Raw genomic sequence first — 24,509 nt, 5'->3', positions numbered from 1 at the left:
CTACAAATTTGTTTAGTACAGAATCCAACAAATGACACATCATCATGATTTTAATTTTTTTTCAGTGAAAATTAAAGTCTTGATACTACAATGGTCATCCCTAATAATAGCAGATCATGCCGCAATAACAACAGATGTCAAAATAATCGCAATACCAAATTGTTTCTGAAATATGAAGTTCTTCCATGTTTGACATGTAACCATTCACAGCAACAGTGGATGTGGATATGATGACGACTAATTGCTATGTTATGATATGCTATGTTGTTAGGGCTTATCACTATCTATCATCTGTGGCTTTGCAAAATATATTGTCTCATATCAGTATTGTATTTAAACCTTGACATTTTTCACAAAACCACATTCCAACAACATATGTTGGAAAACTGGATCTCTTAACTTGAAAAGAACATGTTATGGAGTCACTTTGAAACACAGATTCATATATACATACAATAACATACTCACACGTAAAACAAACCAAATTGTCAAACAATAAGTTAGAGGACCTTTTTAAGTTCCCACTGAGTTAATTCCCTGCCATGTTGACGCACTGGTTAAACATAGGCCTGATCCAACCAACTGTGAGCTAACGGGAAATTACAAAGCACAAACCTCTCCATATCCAAGCTTTGTCTTTTCCTGGATCAAGGAGGGTAAATCAGCACCTTTCTGTATTCTAACAGAAAGGAGAGGACCACCCTGAGTGACTCAGCAGTGCAGAAAAATGCCCATCATTCCACTGAGTTGATAATTAGACCTGGGATTCTACTGGGCCTAAACTTAGATTCACTAATGAGCTGTGTTTCTATAAGTGGTAAGCAGCATGTGTGGGGTTACATTTGAGTGAGTAAAGGAAACCACCCACAGACTGTCTCAGCTACTGCCTGACACTGGTGGTCATGTAGGGACACAATGTGAAATTAGTTATCCTATTTAACCCATATAGAAGAGGCAGAATTACAACACAAGCACGTGGATGCACAAGAAAATACACGTAAGGACAAGCAAGGACACAGAAGATTCAAAGGAGGACTAGTAAATGGATGCACAGGTATACAGACAAAGAGACAAGGAGACAACAGTGATGACAGGCTAGGAATGAGACAGACACAAATGCGAAACATGTAGCAGCTGACCCAGTGTAGTTGGTCGCTGAGTATCACTCCAGCTGCATTCCTGGCCTGCCTGTCTCCTGTGTAATGCTGCCTCTATGCACATTCCTGGGCTTCTATGGGGCTCGGGACAGTCAATGCATTAGTGAGGCTTCCACTGCATCATGAACAGACACAGAGTAACCTCCTGGCAAGCAAGCTGAGCAGCTATTGACTGATGTGGGATGAAAGTCAAACAATGTCCCTCCCTTTTCACCAAAGTGTGGAGCAAGCTGAAAACTAGGGGTGTGGTCACTGGCTGTATTTAAATGACAGGCTTAACATTGTACTTGTGTGTTCAGAGAAGACAATCAAAGCATATCGGTGTGATTAATGTATCTACCTCTGTTGCAGGGAGGAAAACTTACCCATGATATAAAGTAGTTTAAAAAGAAGAGAAATATGGCCATGCATTTTGTTATGAATCTTATTCTACAAGATGCAAGGGATTAAAAATGGCACAAACAACAGCCACACGAACAGTGTGAACAGGGAAGGCATTGTTGAATGTACAAAGAGAGGCAGGCAGGCCGACAGGGAGAAGAAAAGGAAAAGTTTCCAACCCCAACAAAGCCAGTACAGTATCCAGCCCCCCACCCCCCCAGACTTCCCCTCTTTCCTCCCTCACTTCACTCAAGAGGGGAGGAAATGAGGTAAGCATCTTGGCATTTCTGCTCAGCTGAGAAAGCTAAGAGCTCAGGAAGAGGGTGTGAAATACAAAGGAATGAACTGGTAAATTGGGAGTATGTTATACATTTCCCCTGGCAACACTAAGGAGGAGAATAAATATATCGACAAATTTAAGGCAATATATACAGGGTTCCTACACATTTTAAATTTCAAAATTCCATTCTTTTACAGGTTCAAATTTCCAGACATCTCGGTAGATTTTTCAGAGCATATGTGACATCCAAGTACAAAGAGCTAGAAGTTTACTGTATCAAAGGGTTTTAACAGTTAACATGTATATTACATTCTGACTATGTATACTATTTGGGATTATAACGCCAGCTGCATTGTGGCTGCTCAGTCTGCACTGTCAAACATCTTCACCTCTACTTTAACCTTTAATATATTGAATAAATAATATATTTTTGCTTTTACCATTTTTTTGTGTCTTTTATAAATAAGAGCCGAAAGGGAGTTGAAAAAAGTTAAATAAAGTTAAATAGTTTAACTTTCATGGTGTTTGTGCAACCTTTTTTGTCCAATGTATCCATACAAGTGACAAATGCAGCCACAAAGATATGGTTCCTTAAAGCAGAAACAATTTACTAAAGATCTGTCTACTTTTCAACATCATTGCATAGCTCATAGATTCAGACAAGCTACTCGGCTATTTGTGTTGCTATGCATGCATTCAATTCAAAGATACTGCTGCATTTTCTTTCGAACTAATTTATTTCAAGTAACTTATAAAGGGACTTGGGGCAGAGCTGTTTAGCAGACTGTGACATACAGGCAAAGAGACAGCTCTGTGTATGAGTGTGTTCAGTCACACGCCATATTTCTTCCTTTGCTTTTAACGTTATCAAGCTGCCTCTGGCCCACGCTGTCTCACGCAGTGGTGAACATTTTGGCATGCTGGCTGCCCGCTCCAAACACCATGAAAAACACTCTGATTGTACAATCCATTTTTTTTTTTTTTTTTTTTTTTTTTTACAAATTCTGAATTTTGTCTTTTATACAACAGAATAAGGGCTGTATTCTGAAAACACATTTTCCCCATATTTACTAAGAATTGGAAATTGGCAAAATCAAACCCCATACTTATCTATACTGTGTAAGAACCCTATATATACTGTTAGCCAATTAACTCCTTCATTGTCTCTGGTTATTTTACTTGTAGCTATATATTGTGTATTCTAGTTTTTTTAATTACTTGCTCATCTTCAGTGCTGCCTTTTACTTGCATAGCATCTTGAATATAGGATGCAGTTATGATTGGTCCTGAAGGAGTTTGTTCAACCTGATTGCCTGATACATATACTGAACATCCCCTGAGGCCATGTGAGTGAAGAACAGCCAGTTTGCACTTGAGCCTGACACACCTGTTTCTGATTTTTCAACAGAATAGGGAAAGAAGACCAGTCATTTAGCATTTGAAAAAAAATCAAAGCCTTTTTATGCATACCCCAGAGAGATGGGCACAAATAAGAATTTGCTGCACAGTGCTGTGGAGATCAGAGAAACAACACAGCCTGAGACAGGTACAAGAAAAAACTCAGTTGATAAAGAGTAAAAGGGAAATGCTATCACTTAACACACCACAACCACTCTGACTGTACTTTCGCACCTTGTGAATCCCTTTTATCATCCTCTGCTAAAACACAAGAATCTGTCATCAAAGCATAAATTGTGACCTCATGGTGTTTCTGCATACAACTTAAGAGGGACGTTCATCATCCAGATATAAGTAATCACAATGGCCTTGACCATTCTCTACATCCTTACCCTGGACAGCAACTATCCAACCACAGTTTAGCAAACAGAAATTGCCATCATTCTTTAGATTCATTAATATTCTGGTGTGCAGGAGGCTTTAGTAAATATGTCACTTGTTATTCAGAGACTACTAGTATGGTGTCATTTTTTGCCTTTTCCAATAAGTGTAAGGACAAAGACATAAATAGTGTTTTCTACTGTTCAAATGTTTATGATAATGCCTGACTGACAAGCTTACCACATTAATAAATGTTTGTAGAGATGTCCTGACCCGATCCTAAGTATCAGGCCAATCGGGGAATATTTCAGTGGATTGGTATCACCTAAAAAAGTCAGTTGAAATCTGATCCTTTCCTTGCTGTAATCTACAGTGTTTTGTCCATCTAAGTCCGCTACTATTGCGGCACTGTTCTCCTTGATGAAAGTCTACTCTACAGTGCAAGCATTCCACTGTCTGTGCGAGTGAAAAATAAGACGAGTGCGAATGTGATAAGTTATTCGGGCACACCTTGGGTAACTAAATTAAGATGCAGAGGTTGGCACACTCAATGGATTAAGTAAGCTATGATGCTAATTATAATTATGACAGAGGAGTGTACAAAACATTCCAGGAGCAGCTTCTCATTCTAGCTGTCGCTGACTGTTACTTTCACTAGTGGGTCTTTCTCACAGCAGCCATTTTGATATTAAATATTACGGTAAACACAGGTGTTACCACTGACATTAATTAAGATTCCATTCCATTCACGACAAACAGACTCAGGGTGCTGCTATTGTGCTTGTTGGTTCACTGGAAAGGCTCTGCTATACCAAATGTTACCGGGACCTTGATTAGTACAATCACGCCTGCTATTTTATCGCGGTATGGCTGCTGTGAAAAAGGTCTAGAAAAACCTGGTTCAAAACTGGTGTCAAAATAGGTGACTATTCACATCATAAATTCTTGTTGGGACTTGGCCAAGAGACAGGACAGACTAGACATTGGTCCTCGACCAATCATAGCTTGTCGTCTTTCATAACATTTGCAATGTCATAATTATTTAAAAAAAAAAAAAAAAAAGCTGTAAGCTTTCGTCTCAGTCTTTTTTTGCAAAATTACATGACTCTGAGTTGTGATGCCATCAAATTCGTATTTAAATACCCTTCTGCACAAATAAATCACCTGAAAACATTAAAGTCTTTGGCTTTGCAAACAGTCTATTGCAAATTTAAATGAGCAGCAAATGAAAGTTCATAAAATAGCCTGTCTGTGGCACTACACACTCGCAAAAGATGTGAGATCTTATCATCGAGTTACTGGGCACTTTCGCATTGCAGTTTAGATGACATTCTTTTTGGGTGGAGTTCAGAGATGACTTGCAGTTTGTGGCTCGACAAGATCTATGGATTTCCACTTTACAAACTACCAAAAACCTCAGGAGTTGGTCTGACCAGTCAAACCACCATCCTACTTTAATCCATCAAAAATAATCAAGCATCACCCAAGAGGCACAGATAGATGCATGTTATTATCAATGACAGCATCCTGATGTGTTGGTCAGACCACCACCACCTAGTCCTGCAGCTGTGTTTACCATTGAGTGAGGGAGGGAGGTCACACACAGGTCCTGACAAACACACACACAGAGAACACAGGTCAGGGCACCATGCTGGGCAAATGACCTTTCTTTGGAAGAACACACAGGTCTGGACAACATGCTGCTCATGCTGAGCCCAGGGAGGCCTCTGACACCCAAACACTGATGACTCTGGAAGGCTGCCTCTAGCACTCATACACAGCAAATGTGCTCTTATCACAAAAAGTTAATGGTGAGAAAATCAATGGCAATAAGAAAACTGTTCAATAGAGTGTTTAATAGTTTCACTTTAAGGAATTAAATGAAAACTTCCATGAAGCCACATGACAGGTACACTTATTTCGTTTTATTTGTTTGTATCATTGGTAACATTAAAATAATTTCAAAGTAAGGTGGTTAAATTCTTTATTTTAAAAAGGTCATTTTAAAAAAAATTGAATAATCATCAATATTGACTCAAAAAACATTTTATAATGATTTTTTTTTTTTGCTAATATTGCCAAGCCCTAGTGCTGAGCAATGAAAAGGCAATAATCGAAAACCTGCAATTCTGAGAATATTTTCTTTTCTCTCCACCCTTACCTACTTTTGTCGGAAACATTTCAAACATGACACAACATAGTTGTGTCATCTAGCAGTGCATCTAGCACAGTCTTTCTCAAAACAAAAAGTCAACCACACAGAAGGACTAGTCAAACAGAAGGAACAGTTAACCTCCTTCATCACTGAACTGTACACCCCTTTTTAACATAAACAAATATGCACTATGTAGCAGATGGGCAGAAGACTGCATAGTGACTGTATAGGGTGACAGCTTATTCAGAGAGTGTGGAGAAAGCACATCAAACAAGTGCACACAAAAAAAAAAGATGGGAGACATTTTTGAAAAGAAATGTTCATTAACATCAGTGGTTTGGCATTACTGTAGTAGTAGTAGTAGTCTGACCAAAATCAGTTTGTTGTAAAAAACTGCTACCTACATAAACCAGAACCTGAAGATCCCTCTTAAAAATTTAGAACAAGAAAGTGCTCCAAGATTGAGCTATGGTGCTACAAGCTGCTGAAAAATTTAAGGACCTAGTGGTTGCTGTATCATGCAACTATTTTTTAAAGATAAAAAAAAAACTTTGGAGATACACCACAAATACGCTGCTAAACTGTGGGCAAGGCTAGGTAGTCAAACTGTCAAGAGCAAAAACACTACATTTGGTCAGTAACCTCAAAACACAGTCAGCTGACTTCTCCTATGTACAACTTGAATAAACTCTTCCCATTATTTATGTTTTTCAATATGAAAAACTTGACTTGACATCCTTGACTAAATGGAAGAAATACACTGTGGTGTTCTTTGATGTCAATCAGACTCATTTCTTCACACACTACCAACAGTGTCTGGACTGAACTGTTGTTCCCACTGATTACAGCTGCATATCTTTCACAGTTTTTATATACTGCCTTGCCACCACCAGCAAATAACAATGACAGGGCAAATGCGGTGTGTGCCAAAATACATCAACCAAGTGTTCAGTCTTTCTTCTTCATCCAAGGATGATAAACCAAGCAGAACAACTACACTGCAGAGCAGCTGGGGTAGTAAGACACAATTTCCACTCCACTGTACACAGTGCATTCAATATGACACTGTTCACCTGCAGTGCATGCTGAATAAGATATGCTCTAACATTTCTTCCAGATTTAGGCAAGGGCTGATTATTTGCACAAGAACTAAGGCTTCATTTGTATAGGTGAGTCCCAAGCATGCTGGTACCCATCAATCCAAGTCCTATCTATATGATATATCGTCATGCTGATCAAGTTGACCCAATGGCCACAGTAGTACCTCTCCAGTTGTTTAAGATCTACTGTTACCAATCACTAATTTACAGCTTTAATGCATGGAGTATGTCTAGTCTTCATTACCTCAAGGCTGCAATTTCATGTTTGCATTTTATGTCATTTTTACCTAGACCAGGGGTATAGGTATAGGTGTGAATCCAAGTATATTCAGATTATCTATCTCTTTGGAATTAGGCTAATCTATTGTCAGGTTAGCTGTATCAATCAATATGGGGAAACAGTTTCGCCACCTCTGTATTTACCACTACATCCCAGATATAGAGTTAAACCGAGTGGTGGTCTCTTCATCTTTATCGTGAAGTGGCAGGCATTAAAAGAAGCATCAAAAGTCAAACACAGTCATCTGCATGTCGCTTGACAATCACCACATGCAGAAAATTAAGATATGCAAGCTATTTCTGCCCCCCCACCCCAAAAAAAAAAAGAAAAAGAAAGAAAAAAAAAAAAACAGGCAGAAACTCAAGTATTAGATACTTACCTACCCACTTAAGACATGAAGACAAATCTACTAGACACAGATCCTTGTTTTACATAAAGTTTAATATCTGCGTGACAGGCACAACGTTACGAACCCTCTGAAATCATAACTTTTTCTCATGCCGATGGCACTTTTTATCTTGTCATTAGCAAATCAGTCCTGCAGCCCAAGTAGAGCACACTGCTGCAGTAACGTACTTGACGTTGGTTAAGGACAACTCAACATCTTTAATGAGTACAAACTGAGGTCTAGTACTCATATATAGATAAGCTGCTGATAATATTACAGAAGTAATGACAATACCAACAGTTAGGTTATTCCTTGTCTTTGACTTCGTTAAATTGATAGCTAGGTTAGCTCTATAGTTCATTGTGTTTAATGGCAGTTTACGTCACCTCACTAATTATCACCGTCTGGTACACGTGTCCAGACAGAAAATAGGACACATGACGTTAGCAAAACATAGCTATGAGCCACTAAAAATGTTCCATGGGTCTCAGCTTGCCTTACTGACGGTAACCAGAATGCCAGCCAGCTAACTACCAAACACAGCGAGCGTTAGCAGCTGGCTAGCAAGGTTAGCTAGAAACGATGAGAACATACCGTCTGTTGCCAGTGACACTTGTTCCGCAGACAGTAACGAAGACGAAAGGAAACGTTCCGCTTTCCGAAAACGTTTTCAAGTCAATTAACCAGTGGTCCCGGTGCACTGCCGTGAATTACTTCCTCACTGCTACTAGCACTTATTTTCCTCCGTCTTCGGTCCCACCTATCCGTTCCGTTTCGAACGACAACAGCTTCTACAGAGCCTGCTCTGTTGTTCGCTGATCTCGCTCTAGCTCAGAAATTCAAATCGTCTCGCGAGATTTGGACCAAAGTTTAAAGGCCCCTACTGTGGTCGAAGTTCAGCACCACACTTTGGCTTGTGTAACCATGTGCAAGCTGCTATGTAACCTGTAAAACAACAACAACAACATTATTACTATCATTATTATTGTTGTTGTTTGTTTGTTTTTTCTTTTAAAGTATTTTTTCTGAACTATATGATAAAATTAATTTAAAAAATAGGAATGCAACTTAGGGGGATTTGAGGCTTGATGTCACCCTTGAGCTTGGGGGCTTCTCTGTGACAGACATTTCTCTGTCTACAGTATTGACATAGTCAATAGTCCATAGCAACTGGTTAAACATCCATATAATTGTCTATCAGGCTAAATAAACAGACCGTCATAAATGGAATTAATAAATTGCATTATAAAGCCTCAATGTGAGTTCAATAACCAAGCATGAAGACACATTGTCTGACTTCTGTACGAATTACAACAAAAATATAATGTCACACACTTAGCTTCATTCATTTCTCAGAAATGACTTTTACATCACATGAATAAAATCCCTTTTTTTATTTTCAGACACTGAAACAGTACATGAATGATGACCTGGCAGACAGGGCAACTCCAGACAGACAGATCTAATCCAAGCTAGAGAGGATTACACTCTGTGTTTATCATTATTTAAAGACACACGAGGGGAAGGGACCAATGGATTTATGGATTTTTTTTTTTTTACAGATTTGATTATTACTGCCATCATAAATTAGCAGACATGTTGAAAATACTTTGTTTACTTGTGGGGAGGATTCCATACAACAAAGCCTGATTATAGGGATGAAAGCTGACCAAAACAACTAACAGCCTGAACCAGACTGGAAATCATGTGATTTTGCAGAAATCTAGAGTAAGCTGGGAGTTAGATCACAAATAGGTGCAGGTCAGAGTGCGCACACATGCATCCTGTAGTTACAAAAGTCTGTATGCACACAAATCCTACCCTACACAGGACCATATGATCTCTATCCACATGAACATGATGCCAAAATGAAAAAGCATGAGAACCAGCATACAGAGTTCTCTAAGAACAGAACCCAAACACAGCACTGACAGTGCCATCAAACTGTGGAGGTATTTACTTCAAATCCTCCCTGTGTGAGCAACAAACAGATATGAACAAACATCATAAAGAGTCAAAGCTGGATAATCCTATGAAATCCCAGTGGAAAGTTGTTTTGGGTCAGCCATGTACTGTAGGTTTCTGAAATATGTTCACAGCCTGGTCCAGCTTAAACAAGGGCTGATACTGAGCCTGTGAGTGTTTGTGCTGGAGCGATAGGGGAGACACTGAGGAGCCTGCAGTCCCAATAAAGTTGGACACTGCTGTAATATATTAAATGGGTTTTTGGTCCAATAATACAACGATGTCAGTACAGTAAGCTTTGGAGATGTGATAAAAGCACACATCAAAACTTAAAAGGAACCTCTAATGATCAAAAGCTCAGTTGGTGAAGTTACACTAGTGACTGATTCCACAAGCAAATTACTGTTTTTTGCCATCAGAATAAAGAATAAAAATTTGATTGAACCACTATACTGTATGGCAAAAGAAAACAGACTGATTTGTTTGTTTTTATAGTTTATATACTCTGGGCCAGATTACTTTGAGACAAGGCACCCTGGTGGCTCACTGCATGTCGTTTCCCCCCTTTCTTCTCATATCTTCAGCTTTCATATGAATAAAAGCCTGAATACAGATTTCAAACTGAATACAGATTTCAAATTAATCTTTTATATATATATATATATATATATATATATATATATATATATATATATATATATATATATATATATATATATATATATATTGAATAACTGACATTTCAAATTAATCTTTATAAAGATTAATTTGAAATGTCAGTTATTCAATACAAATTACATGCCAATTTTTGTAATTAGTAAAATAAATCATTGGATTACAAAAAACACTTGATTTCTTTAAAATCAAACACTGAAAACATTGCACCTTATACTAAAAAACTGGATGCAGCCACAAAAAAGTTTCATAAATATTGTTTTCTCTTTAAATATCTGAAATTATCCTTAATACAAACTGCAAATTCTTGCCCATAAAATTTGGTGTGTAAGACATTGTATTTGGGCTTTTATGCCTTTAACAACAGGATAGCTGAAGATATGACAGGAAGGGGGAAGAATGACATGAAGTAAAGGGCCATAGGTGGGAGTCAAACCCACGGCTGCTGCAGAGGACTCACAGCCTCAGTACATGGGGACGAACACTCCACCAACTGAGCTACGAGACCACCCCTTAGATACACATTTTATCTGTTAACTGATCATTGGTTATCACGAAAAAAAGGTTCATGTTTTTAAAACTGACATATTTTCAAGACAGAATCAAAAGTGTGATAAAGTAATCCCTGACAATGTAACTATAATCTAATAATTTTCAAACATAATCCGGTCTGATTATAATCACTTAATTTTGTAATCTGATTATGTAGTCCTAATTACATGTAATCCAACCCTGTATACTTGCAGTATTCTTAGTTTACAGGACAGGACGCTGAGAGAGATCTTCTGCATCTAAAAGGCCAAGACATCTAATTGGATCAAAAGCATGTTATAGTGTTTTTCTTGATTGCATGGAACTGGGAGCCGCTTGATCTTCATTATCACCTTCTTCGCACAGCAGAAATTTTCTTTTGCAAATGTGTTAAGACTTTTTCAGTGGTTTCACACTTTTCTTGCACCCTTCTTCAAAACGTTTAGCACAGTTACAGTAGTGAACCCCCCCCCCCCCCCTTCTTTTTCTTTTCCTTTTTTTACTTCTTCCTTTTGTTTTTTATCTATTATACTTTTCCCTCGTTCATAAAAACTTATTCTACAAACCTGTAACCCTAAAGATGAGTGGGTAGGGTGGTGGCGATGGGTATGAGGATTTCAATTTGGCAACACACCTGATGAATATTTCTTTGTATTGGGGAGATGAGTAGGTGAACTGAAGTCAAATATGCATGTGTTGCATCTTCTACTTTTGTGGTATAAAAACTTTGAAAATCAATAAAATATATTCACAAACCAGTTAACACAGATCTCATAGAAAGACCTCAATACTCTATTGAACTGTGTGAAAAAAAAAGAGGAAAACATCTGTTCACAGCTGATAGAAATCACTTGCTTCAGTGTGAATCTCTAGTGTGAAACTCAGCAGAGGAGTTCACTGTTCCGCTCCAGCCAAAAAGAATGAAAAGGAATAACCTGATGCAGTACAGTACTGCAAAAAATCTTGTTTCTGCAACATCTGTCCTGTGATGAAAGTTATTTAAGTGCTTATTGTAGGTCTTACATGTCAGTGATGATTCATGGACACAAGAATAAAATGAAGAAAGCTTATCTCAGGAAATACAATTCATGCTGTGATATGCTTGCTTGCCCTTTTAGGACATATAGCACAAATTAAGGATGACTCCATTCATATTAGCTGTATTTTGTATTTTGTTGTGCAATGATTGAGAGTATTTGTTTTTCTTGCATACTTTTTAATGTTTTGTGAGTGTGAGAGCATTTTGCAAACAAACTGAGTCATTTTGGCCAGAAACACTCAGTCCAGGCCTGCATGTGAATTGTTTTGGAAATGTTACTTTTGAATGGACAAATGAGAAAAAAAAACTGTAATGTTTGCCACAATTATGAGAAGAAACAGCAGGTAGTGTGTCTGCCCCGTCATCCGCTTTGTCAGTTCCAAGACACTGTACAAAGGTCCTCTCTGCTCTGGTCTGAAGGATTTTCTCTGTTCTCTGAAGGAGGGAAGATGTGATGAAATGGCACTTTCACCACTATTAAACACAGAAGACGGTGGACTATTTTAAGTGCTGGAAAGTAAACAGAATTGGCGCGGTAGGAAAAACCGTAGAGGCTGTGAGAGAGATACAATAAACAGATGACAGCCACAGATGTAAACCGAGGGCAGAGAACACATGCCAGCTGAGGGTGCAGACAATCCCAGGTCCTTATAGCAGAAACCGGGCACAGCTTCAACACTGCAATATACATGCTTAAAACACTAAGGTCCCTTTCAAAATAAAATGCCTTTATCAAATTCTTCTTAGACTTTCACAGGCTGAGAACAGAAAAGAAACCTGCCTATCTTAGTGAAAGTGTGTTTCTAAGGTGCTACATTAACCCCACATTTCTCAAATCAAGATTTTCTAAACCCAACATGTCACAAAAATTAAAGCAGATATCTGCCTATCACAGTTAGATTAGTCTATATCAGTATCTGCATATGTTCCTGTATCTAAACTTAACATAATATAATGCAGATTGTTTTTATTTGTTAACTTTGTAGGCAGCAGTTAATGTATACTTGGTCCCTTTTCTTAATTCAAGTTAGTTTAATATCTATCTATGACTCTGCGCTTTTTGGTCTGAGCTGTACTTGAGCTGTCCACCCTCCAGTCCCAAAGCCAGGTCTCAAAATTTTGAATACACACCTAACCAGAACATGAATGTTCCAAGATGCAGACTGTCAGATGATATGATACTGCTGACCTGCCATCTCCCCCCTAGAAGATAAAAGTAGGTCTGGGGTAGGGAGGGGGTAGAGTAACAGCTTCAAGCTGCTGCCTCTCAGTCACTAATTTATGCAAAACTGTCCTACTTCCTGTGACTACTGAGTTTCAATGATGTAGATGAGAACTGTTCACAATGTTGATTCATCGATTCATATTCAGTAAAACAAAATATATATACCAACTGTATATTGTGCAGTATTCAACAAAAAATGTATGATCCAAGCCTAGAGGTGTACATATAACTGTACAAAGTAATTACAAGAAACAATCACATATACAGTATCTACAATTCCAAGCAAATGTTTGTGAGATCTGCTAAATAACAGTGACACCTGGTGGACGACAACAGTATTGTCCATCATCAAGCTCTGAGATACAACAGCTACATCAGCATTGACTTGTGATGGCAAACATCAGCACAGGCACACCTATACCCAAGCACAGCTCAGTGACAAATAGTATTGTTATATTATTACATGTATGCAAATTTGTGGGGAAAACAGAAATAAATGAGGCCAAAATTTTTGAACGAGAATTTATTACAGCCAGCAGTTTACATTACAAATCACCTTTCAAAATGCTCAGCTACCACCTTCCTGAACATGGCTGATATTCTGAGCACTGACACAGTAAAATGACATAAAACAGAGGAATGCATTCAAATTTATAATCTCAATTTTTTTCTCTATTTTGCTCTTTTTTTCAACAAATTTTTCTTTATGATCAAGGTCTAGTCAAACCATCCCTAGACCTGGCAGAGTCAATTGTTTTCTTCTTTTTTTAAGAAATGATTTATCATTTTGCGATGTTTTCAGAGTTTTAGGTTTTTCAATGTTTAATTTTTTTTTCTCTTTTTCCATCGGTGAAGCAGGTTTCAAAATGCTCAATCTGTAAAACAAACAAAAAAGAATAAATATTAGGTTGTAGTTCATAGTGCAATTTCCATATATCTGTGTTGCACAGAATTGAAGTAACATCCCTCCCTGCACACACACCTTAGACGCTGGGAACACCAGCAGGGGTGGTGGACTTCTGAGCAGCTTCCTTGGCCTGGTGGGCCTGAAGCACAGCAACAGCCTCATCCACCTGGAACAACAAAACACTTAATGAATGGCTGCATATGAAGCATTGCCACCAAACCCATTCAAGCAGGATGACAAGCAACTAAATAAATTTAGAGGAACAAAGATTTTCAAAAATGCAAAGGAGAAAATAAGCTCAGCCAATAGGCTTTCAGATATACATGAAACAGAATAGCAACCAACTGACCTTTGAGCGCAGAGACTCGGGTGACTCGAGCATGTGGAGAAGCTCGGAGTTGTCGATCTCCAGCAGCATACCCGTGATCTTGCCTGCCAGGCTGGGGTGCATGTTCTGGATCAGGGGGAAGAGACGCTCACCTGGAGGAAGGACAAATAAGTCATTAACTATTTTAAATGTAGAAAACCAGATAATGTGTCAAATAACTTGGTAAATAAGAAGAATGCTACTGCCATTTAGAATATACATTCTCCACTGCCCAAAACAGTTCTGTTCATGTTAGTTCCTTATACATCTGATGATTTACTAACCCAGCATCTGCTTCTGTTCCTGAGGAGGGGCAGCTGCCAGCATGGAGGCAGTCAGGGGCTCCTGTCCTTGGACATGGACAGCAGGCTGAGGAAGGAAAAAATTGTCCTGTCAGAATTACTGACTGCACAGCTACTACTACTGAGTAACTCTTACAGCATATTTCTGTACAACATGAATGAATGAGTGCTGTTGGGTATCGTTAAGATTGGATTAATTCAGACTCAAATTATGCTACATGATACACTTTTTGCGAAAGCCTGATTACTGTTTTTGGCATACTTGAGTGGTTTTAGTAAATTTAGATGCTGCCAACAATTTGTCAGAAATGATATGACTGAGATAAGGTTTGGGTTAAAAAGGCCGAGGACACGTTGACCATGACTTGGACACAGATTTCCTACACCACGCTGCAGTCAGTGCTTTGTCACACTGTAATGATTCCACCTTGTACACATATATTTCACTTTTGCTAAGTCTGCCATATTGTTACAAAGTTCAGCATTTTGCTTTCAGGAACCAGTGTAGCACATGTAAGCACATTTCTTATTGAATGCCCAGTTGTTCTAATTTTTGAAACCAATGCGCAAAACACTATTTTTTTTTGGGGGGGCCAAACAGTGGGAAACTGAAGAGTCAGTTTAATTCTTACCTGCTGCATGGTGACCTGTGGCTGGGAGGCCATATGCTGCTGGGGGTTGCGCACACCAGCAGCGTATTTGTACTGGGGCATGGTGCGCACTGGGGCAGCAGTGGCTGAAGCACCGGTAGGGCGCTGGCCGAGGGCCTGGGTCGCTAAGGAAGATGAAAAAGGCACTTCATCAAAACTGCATCAAGTCACAAACAAGTAGCGACACAAGAGCAAAACATAGCGGAGTGCGTGTTCAGAAAGTTCAAATACTCACGCATGCGCTGGGAAGCCATCATGCGTGGAACCTGTGTGTTGGTGGTGGTGGTGGGACGGATTGTGTTGAAGGTCTGGGGCCTGGGAGCTGATGGGCGCATAGCGTTGGGCATGTTCTGGAAGTCTGAGGGAAGAGGAAGCAACATTTGAGATCCAGTTGAAGTAGCTACAACTCAGTTTTCATTTACATCACTTTACACACTGCAGTCCAATTAACAGGAATAGGAAGACTGAAATAGTTAATCAAACGGAAATATGCAAGTGTGATACAAGTGTTTCTACTTACGCTGAGGACGCACTCCTTGGGTTGCCCAACGGGGGCTGGGGCGGAGCTGGGCCAGCTGGTTGGCAGAGTAGTATGCAGCACGGTTTTGGGCCTGAGAAAGATGAACAAACATTTATCATCGTCATGGTTTCTTACTGGCATGACGTTGAAACTGAAAAATGTTGAAGTGTTTACCTCTTACTCTTTAGCTACAAGCAACAGAAGTGGCTTAAACCGGTGATTCTAATTCCAAATGCAGTACTTACTAAACAGCATAACTTTAAATAGCGTGGTGGCAACATATTAATGAAATACGCCATGTTGTGTGTCACATATACGTGTCAAACTGGCTGGGACTCACCTGAGGTATAGCCGCCATGAAATAGCCTGAGGGTGGGGCAGGCTGATATGGGTTGAGGACAGGGTTGGGTACTGCGCGGACAGTGGCCATCCTCTGCATGTACTGGTTGGTGAGGTGGGCCTGACGCTCCTCCTTGCGCTGGGCCAGGGCCACATACAGTGGCTTTGTGGCAACAATACGCCCATTCATCTCTGTCACAGCTTTAGTGGCCTCCTCTGGGGAAGAGAAGCACACGAAGCCAAAGCCTTTGCTGCGGCCGCCCTCCATCATCACCTACGGGAGAAGAAACTCATTAGCATCCATTCTGTTAAATTACCATCTTGTTAATCACCATAAAATTGAATCTGCAATCTAAACAACTGAAAACAAACTCAATTTGTATTCAAATCTTGAAACATTCAGCACAGAAATCATGTACTCAGGTCTTTACCTTGGCGCTGGTTATGGTTCCGAATGGAGAGAATTCTTTACGCAGACGCTCATCATCCAGGCCATCATCCAGATTTTTCACATACAGATTCACACCCTAGTGTATGAGAAATTATATGAGATTGTAATATTTACCAAACCAAAGTATACCAACAATAAGTCAAATCAATTCTTTATCTCCTAGAGCCAGCCATGACTGACTAGTAGATAAACCAGACAAGTTAAACCTCCACAAATAATAATTAACACAAATGTACTTTTTGTATTATTAAATTACATGTACAGTCACTGTTTAACTATATTATTTTAGGTCCCATACTATGGCATTTATTGCAACCAATGTTATTTTCCTCGTTCCAGAAGACTTCGAGTAATTCTGACTGCTGGAGAGGAGCATTTTTGAATCTGTAAAGGGTGTTGTGTTCAAGCTAAACCTGTTAAGTTGCTCTTTAAAAAAAATGCTTTGTGAAATGATCTGTTGAAAGGAGTTCCTTCGACAGAGAAGACGGCCAGCAAACCTGGTATCGGGTCATGCGATCCTGTTTCATTTGCTCAAATTTGCGCTTGAGCTCATTCTGGCGCTCCCCTTTCTTCTGTGCACGGCCCACGTACACTTGCCGGCCATTCAGTTCTTTACCATTCATGTCATCCACAGCCTGGAATGAAATAACAAAAAAAACAACAACACTGACATAAGCCAAACACATGCCAAGTTTGCATTGAGTCAAAGCCAGGAATGCTGACAAATAAGTGCCAAGTTTCACTTTCGCATACAGAACCAGTCAAAAGTTTGGACACACCTTTCAATGTTTTTCTTTCTTTTTTTTTTTAAATGAGAAATGTGAAAAGCTGTTACCAAAGCAAAAGGCTACTAAGGAAAATAAAACCCAAGAAAAGAATATTTAAATGAGAAGATGCGTCCAAATTTTTGACTGGTACAGTGCATGTGATGGGGGAATGTCCCCTAGTAGAAGAACAAAGAGTGGATCGGAACCTTCTGGGCATCTTCGTGTCTCTCAAAGCTGACGAAGCCAAATCCCTTGGATTTGCCGCTCTCATCAGTCATAACCCGGATGCTGAGTGCTGGCCCTACAAAACGTAACAGCTAATCAAAACATGTAACACACAAAATCATACTAACAAGCTTAACTGTGAACAAGTTGCATCTCTGAAATTCTATCATGGTCTTACCATATTTGCCAAACAACTCCTTCAGCTTCTCGTCGTCCATGTCCTCCCCAAAGTTCTTGATGTAAACATTGGTAAACTCTCTGGCACGTGCCCCAAGCTCAGCCTCCCTCTCTTTACGTGATTTGAAGCGTCCAACAAATCTGTTGGACAAATGATGCCACATATTAAAACAAATCACACATACCTAGATAAACCTTGTCCAAAGTTGATGTCCTAACTCCTGGATTATCATCACATTGTAGCAACTTCTTCTGGAATATCAATGGACAACCCTGCTGCTGTCCTAAGCTATTCAGGGAAATTCGTCTCTATTGCTTTTTTAAATTTGCCTCTTCCAACCAAATTAATCACATGCACAAAGGACAACTAAACTCTTTCTGTGGTGGCAACATGAGCTTTGGTGAACTTTTGTGCATTTCAGATATGAACTGGGCAGGGCTGGATGATATGGGCTTCAAACAATAAATACTTTTAGGTTATTCCGCAATATACACTGTATTTCAAACACATTTTCTCTAAAGTAAAGGCTGGGTGATATGGACAAAGTCAAATATTACAATATCATGGACAAAATACCTCAATATTGTGGCACTGTAGGAATGATTATCTGTGCTTTCACATAATAGTAACGCAATGACATTTTTGATAAATCAGTGATGTTGATAAAATGACTAAGCAGGTAAAAGCAAATAATAAAAGTCTGAAAGGTTGAGATAATCACATCACTTAACTGTAATGCAGCCTTTAAAACCACATAAAGACCACACTGGCCTAGAACTTGGTTCTAGTTCAGAAATCAATCTTATGGTTCTAACTTACAACTGAGAACTACAGTGCTTCAAACCATGCTTCTTAGAGTGCATTATTAGTAAGAAACACTTGCAATTTATTGCAAAATATTGTACTTATTGTACATAACACTAAAAACTAATCGGAATTTAATCTTTCTGATCAGTATTGCATCAAGACACTCACAAGGATTGTAATGCTCTCTATTCATTATGCTCTCAGACATTTAAAACCTGGTCCAGTTCTGGCATGTGTGTCATTCTGCATTTAGTATGAAAATCTTCACGCAAGTTTGTGGACAAGATGCAGTGAAACACAAACTATGATTAGATGTAAAAAATTCACATGTTAATCAGACTCCCCCAAAATTCATGTTATACTAGAAAGTAATTGTAGTCCCACTTACACTTTTCTGTCATTGAGCAACATGCCATTCATTTTCTCAATGGCCCGCTCAGCAGCCTCGTGGGTCTCAAAGTGCACAAAGCCGTAACCCTTTGAGCCATTTTCATCACAAACCACCTTGGAAGAGGGACATTTGAGCATGTCAAAAACAATCTCAAACACCATGCATTTCAAAAACACGTCACACAATCAGCACCAACCTGGTGCGATCTTTAGTCATGCAAAGTAGTCGCTGTATGTAAAACACCCAAACACAAAAACTGAGACAAGACAAAATGAAAGCAGCTCTGCCTACCTTGCAGGAAAGGATGTTTCCAAATGCGGAGAAGGTGTCATAGAGGGCCTTGTTATCAATGGACTTGTCCAAGTTCTTGATGAAGATGTTTCCCACTCCACTCTTCCTCAGGGAGGGGTCACGTTGGGACCACATGATGCGGAGGGGCCTGCCTTTGATCACATCAAAGTTCATTGTGTCCAGGGCTCGCTCAGCTACAGAAATAAAGGTAAGTAAGTGAATCAACTTTTATCTATCACACAAACAGTAATACAAGTACAACTTACACTGTGTGGTGAAATAAGTTCTCTGCATTTGATGACTTATAAATAATATCTTGATATTTTATGCTATTCTGCTCTATACAATTTATACCTCAATATACACATTTTCTCTAAAATAACACAGCTTGGATTAAACAACACAAACCAAATCAGCATCTCATTTTTCAACCATTCAACACCTTTATTTTATTTCACATTTACCCTGTGACAATATTGTAGGAATGAGAATTAGTGCTATCACAATTAACACAATGAGAGATTTTGATAAATAATCACCAGTATCGTGGATACAATGATCAAGTGGATAAAGACAAATAACAGAACAACCAGAAAGTCTAAGAGTATGTCTAGTTTCATAAATCATAACAATATTGTATATTGTTCAGTCCTAGTTCTACACCAGCCCTTTGGTCAAGGGCACTGACAGGCAAAATGAATTTACAAGGATATTTCTGAATGCTTTACAAACAGGCCGCAAATTGACGAGCAATCTGAAGACACTGGATCCCTGTGTCTGATTTGTATTTTGCCTATCTATACACAGGTTAACGATAAAAAAACATGGCATGTGATTAATTTTAAGGCAGATGCATGATATGTTCAATGTTTGTTATTAAGATGCATCACGTTGACTTGTTCACTAAAGCACCCATAGAGCTAATTGCACTGAAGCTATAACATGGCATGTGTAGTGCATGTCCAAAATGGAGTCAGATGATGGCACATCCTCTCTGATTAGCTGTCTTTGCTGTACTACATTGTGGGAAAACCTACCGTCAGCAGGCTGCTGGAAGTTGACGTAGGCATAGCCGAGGGATCGGCGGGTGATCATGTCTCTGCAGACTCTGATGGAGAGGATGGGCCCGGCCGGGCTGAATTTCTCGTAGAGCATGGCCTCGGTAACGTCTGGATGCAGATCCCCCACGTAGAGGGAAGCCATCGGGTAGCTAGGCGCGCTGGGATTCATGTCTGAAGACGCGTGTTCTCCGGCAATACGACAACAGTAGGGTTATATTAGCTCGGTATATTGTTGACAACAGTCAGCCAATATCAGTCTCTTGTGTGGAGTGGTTATTTCTCACGGTTTCTTCACGAAAATTACAAGTGCAGACACACAGATCGTTATTAGCTATCAGTTAGCAACGTGGGCTAGTTAGCTTGTTAGCAAAATGTCGGAGCGTGGCCTAACCAATGTGGCTCGCAGAACTCAGTTTTTGAATCTTTAGTCTTCCACAGTCAGTTAGTAAGCAAAGTTACCGGTAGTATTCGAACTAAATGTCCTAATTTACAATGAAAACCGGAATGACAAAGCCCTTAAAGGGAAGAATAAGCGATTAACAATATTAACTGGCTAACGCTGGTCACCCACGCTTTCAACAATGACGCTACGGCTTGGCTTGCTAACGTTCTTCTCGTTCCGTCTTTCGTTCGTTTTTCGAAGGCAGCGTCTTCTTCGCGTTGCTTGGGTTGGCAAATCAAATCCTGCTTCACCGATTTTTATTTTTCTTATAAAAATATGTCTGCGTGTGCTCTCTAGCTTTTGGTTTGTTTCATAATAATAAAATGTGTGCCGAGACTAGCTCCGGAGCACACCCTACGCAGACGGATTACCGGAATGAAAGGAAGGTCGGTGGAGGTTGTTTCCCGATTCCAGTCCTCTGCCTCCTCTTCTTCTTTCCGTTTTTCGGCGGATTGCAATACCAATGTTAGACTGCATAGCGCCACCTACCGTACCGGACTATGTACAACAGGTTCAAGTTTACATCAGTCAAAATAATAATAATAATAATAATAATAATAATAATAATAATAATAATATATAATAAACAACGTGATGCTTATTTAGAACCCCTCAAATCCGTCTTCTTGGATCCCTCCCATCCCATCTGCTCTGGACTATGGGGACATGGAGAACAATTATATTAAGTATTAGCTTAGCTTAACTGGACTGCTTAACTGGAATAGCTCATTCCCATTGTGGTCTATTTTCTGCGTTTGTTTGGTGCATATTGGCAGCCCAGTTTTCCATACTTGTTATATCTATATAGTCATGAAGTAATCTTTGTATAAATACAGAATGTTTAATTTGCAAGGTATTAGTCACTTTGCAGCTGAGACATCTCCGCTTAACACAGAGTTACTGTCATTACATAACAAGATTTCTTGTAAATCAAGAATTGTTTTGGACAATATGCTTGACAGCATCTCTGAAACCCCCTTCCAGAACTCTGCAATACCCCTGGACACTCCCCTCTTATGGATCTTCAATAAAACTCAGACTATACCTTAAGAAAACACTTAATTTAAAAACTTTGCATACATCTAGATAAGAAAAAAACTTAATGCAAAACTCTGCAGATGTCTGGCAGTTTGCAGTGGTGGCATTGCAGTAGGTGCCTAACCATCAGTTGCCAGGCAGATATCTGCACTTTACTGAGTGCACTCTTCTAGTTTGTATTTGATTTCATTTAAATTTTTTTTGGCATTTTCAGAAGGTCCTGTACACTCTTGTTTTATCAATGGCCTGTATTTCTAGCCTGTAAATAATATAATTTTCATTTGTTGTAGTTCATCCCTCTGTTAATATTTAGAAAAGGTCACCTAAGTTGAGAGTAAATTCATTTAAAGGCATTTTTGTTTTTCTAGAGAATAAAAGGGAGGGATTATTGAGATACAGTTCCGTTTTAAAACCCACCTTGACTGAAAAAATAAATCTATGGGATACATCTATCTGCAGCTGCATCAGCTGAGGTTCTGCTAAATATCCTCCCTTCAAGGTTGTTCTTGCTTCATTGAGTAAATGTCATACATCAGACACTGTAACATGAAGGTGGATGCAGTTGCTTTTCTTGTGGAGGTCTAGTCAGTGGTGATGGTAAATGTAGACAATTGATGCAGTGAATTCCTGTGTGTGTCATATTGACCAAGAGAGCTGAGTTCTCCTGCTGCAAAATCTGTTGTTCTTCCTGCACCACTGATGTCATAGTGATGTTACTGGGATAAAGGAAGAACTACAGGCTTCAGATGAGAGCAGCAACACGTCTCCCTTTGGGAGAAAACAAGCACTGTAAAGAACTCTCCATCACAGGTCAGTTAATGATGTCACAGAGTAAATGATGTGTGCTGATTGTGTCTATAGATCAAACTGAATCAGAAGAGTCTGTGATGGTAGAACTGAGGTTTTTCTGAGAATAAATATAGCTCAACCACAAAACACCTGATTTTAGAATGGAGTTTGGTTCAACAGTAGCAAAACAGCAAAATAAAGTGTTAACAATGTCAAAGAAAAACAAAAAACAAAAAACAGACAGATGTCTGAACTACATCACCTGATGATTCAGTAACGTAGTTGTATGTCAGGTTCGTCCACTTTGATCGAGACAGACAGGGATTTTTTTTAAGGGAGGGATCTAACTACTACGGAGCCCCTCTGGTGAGATTGGATGAAAAAAAAATAATGCGTGGCCACGCATTACTATCTCGTGGCCACGCATTATTATCTCGTGGCCACGCATTATTATTTTTTTTCATCCAATGTCACCAGAGGGGCTCCGAGTCTCTCGCTAAGAATTACTCCATGCCTTGCCACAAGTGACTGAAGTATGTCATTGTAATTCATTTCTATATTAAAATAAAAGGAAATTAAATCAAACTCGTCCATGATAAATCCAACAGTCTGCATGGGATGACTACAATAACTATCTCGTGACCACGCATTAATTATCTCGTGGCCGCGCATTAACTATCTTGTGGCCACGAGATACTAATACGTGGCCACGCATTATTTTTTTTTTTCATCCAATGTCACCAGAGGGGCTCCGTAAACTACACTGATCATTGATAAACAAAGACAACGTCTTTTCATAAAATATGATGCATTGCTGTAGATTAAACAACCCAACAGTAAAGTAGTTAAAATGAGACCAAACTTAAAGGGACAGTTCATCCCAGAATCAAAAGTACATATTTTTCCTCTAGCCAGTAGTGCTTTTTATCCATCTCCACTGGAGTGGTGTGAGTTGCCCAGTTTTGGAGATACTGGCCATATAGATTAATGCCCTCTCTCAAACACAGTGGGGTTAAACAAGTCCGGCGCTCCGAAAAAATACATTTGAGAAATTCAAAATCATTCATAATCCACAGACCTTGTTGTGTGTAGTTTCACATAGGAACTTTTTGCAGTAGAAACTGCTGGAACTACTTTCTTGCTAATGAAAAGAAAGCAGTTTCTACATGAGATTGCTCACATGGTCTGTAACTAAGTCATGATTTCTAGTAAGAGACACTAGTGTTCAATTTTTCAAATGTCTATTTTGAGGAGCTTGGAGCAACACAGGGCCAGTGCCATTTAGTCCCATTATATTGGAGAGAGGTCAGACATCCCTATGGCTGATTTATCTCCAAAACTCTGCAACTCACTCCAAAATAGTCTAGACCACTGGGACCATTACAATCAATGATCAGTATTCTTACCTAATCAGTGTTTATTACAATACCTAGCCTATTTTTATGCATCATCAGCAGGACACGTGTGTAGACTGAGTGAGGGCCGACTCTGCAGGGCCACTTTGCTGCAACTGTGCTGTCTACTCCTTCTTTTTACTCATGAGTATGGTGTGAAGAGACGGCACTGCAGCTCAAAATTCCTCTGTGGTAGTTGCAGCTTCCTTTTAAAATCTCCCTTCCGTTGGCTGTTCATCCACATAGTTGCAGTGAAACAAACTTTACTTTCATTTTGAAACATAGCACAAGGTCCAAAGGTTGTTCGAAAATCATTCACCCCATTGTTTCTACTTACTGTTCTTTGACCAGCTTAGCCTTTTGAATTAAATTTTGCAGTTGAAAATCTTCTGTGGCTCCTGTTTCCAAAGGCCCACTGTATTCTTGGGTGTGGCCTGTGTGCTTGGACTTGTTGGTTTTTCCACCAAGAACAAGTCTGTATGATGTAGTTCAAGGAGGACGCATCACTGAGGAACAAAAGGCATCATTGACCAGCAACAGCAGAGTATTTGCATTGGAGACAGTGAATCAAACTGGTGTGTAATGAAAGAGGACTTTCTCTGTGGGTCTCCTCGTCTGCTCCCAGCCTCCACCTC

At 39.3% G+C, this 24,509-nt stretch overlaps 2 protein-coding genes across 2 annotated transcripts in view; both read right to left on the bottom strand.

The window, feature by feature from the left end:
• Nucleotides 1-8,329, bottom strand: part of LOC146320955 (E3 ubiquitin-protein ligase RNF19A-like) — a 37,378-nt gene extending 29,049 nt beyond the window's left edge. The window contains exon 1 of the mRNA XM_084725923.1: nt 8,115-8,329. The gene's annotated coding sequence lies outside the window, so the exon portion shown is untranslated. The remainder of the gene's footprint in view (nt 1-8,114) is intronic.
• A 5,134-nt stretch (nt 8,330-13,463) lies between these two features.
• On the bottom strand, nt 13,464-21,050 carry LOC146320954 (polyadenylate-binding protein 1A). Its single transcript, XM_084725920.1, has 15 exons — nt 20,188-21,050; nt 19,151-19,344; nt 18,857-18,972; nt 17,662-17,801; nt 17,465-17,559; nt 16,989-17,126; nt 16,472-16,567; nt 16,042-16,314; nt 15,702-15,792; nt 15,417-15,539; nt 15,164-15,306; nt 14,514-14,598; nt 14,212-14,342; nt 13,938-14,028; nt 13,464-13,830 (listed from the first exon to the last, which is right to left on the bottom strand). Exons 1-14 carry the CDS (start codon nt 20,378-20,380, stop codon nt 13,939-13,941), a joined length of 1,908 nt encoding a protein of 635 aa, XP_084582046.1. The 5' UTR covers nt 20,381-21,050; the 3' UTR covers nt 13,464-13,830; nt 13,938.
• Nucleotides 21,051-24,509: the final 3,459 nt, after the last annotated feature.

The sequence above is a fragment of the Lutjanus erythropterus genome, chromosome 9 (genome assembly GCF_056507025.1).
Source record: "Lutjanus erythropterus isolate fLutEry1 chromosome 9, fLutEry1.hap2, whole genome shotgun sequence".
Lineage (NCBI taxonomy): Eukaryota > Metazoa > Chordata > Actinopteri > Lutjaniformes > Lutjanidae > Lutjanus > Lutjanus erythropterus.
Note: the sequence above shows the minus strand (reverse complement) of the source record. Positions and strands in the feature narration are given on the sequence as shown.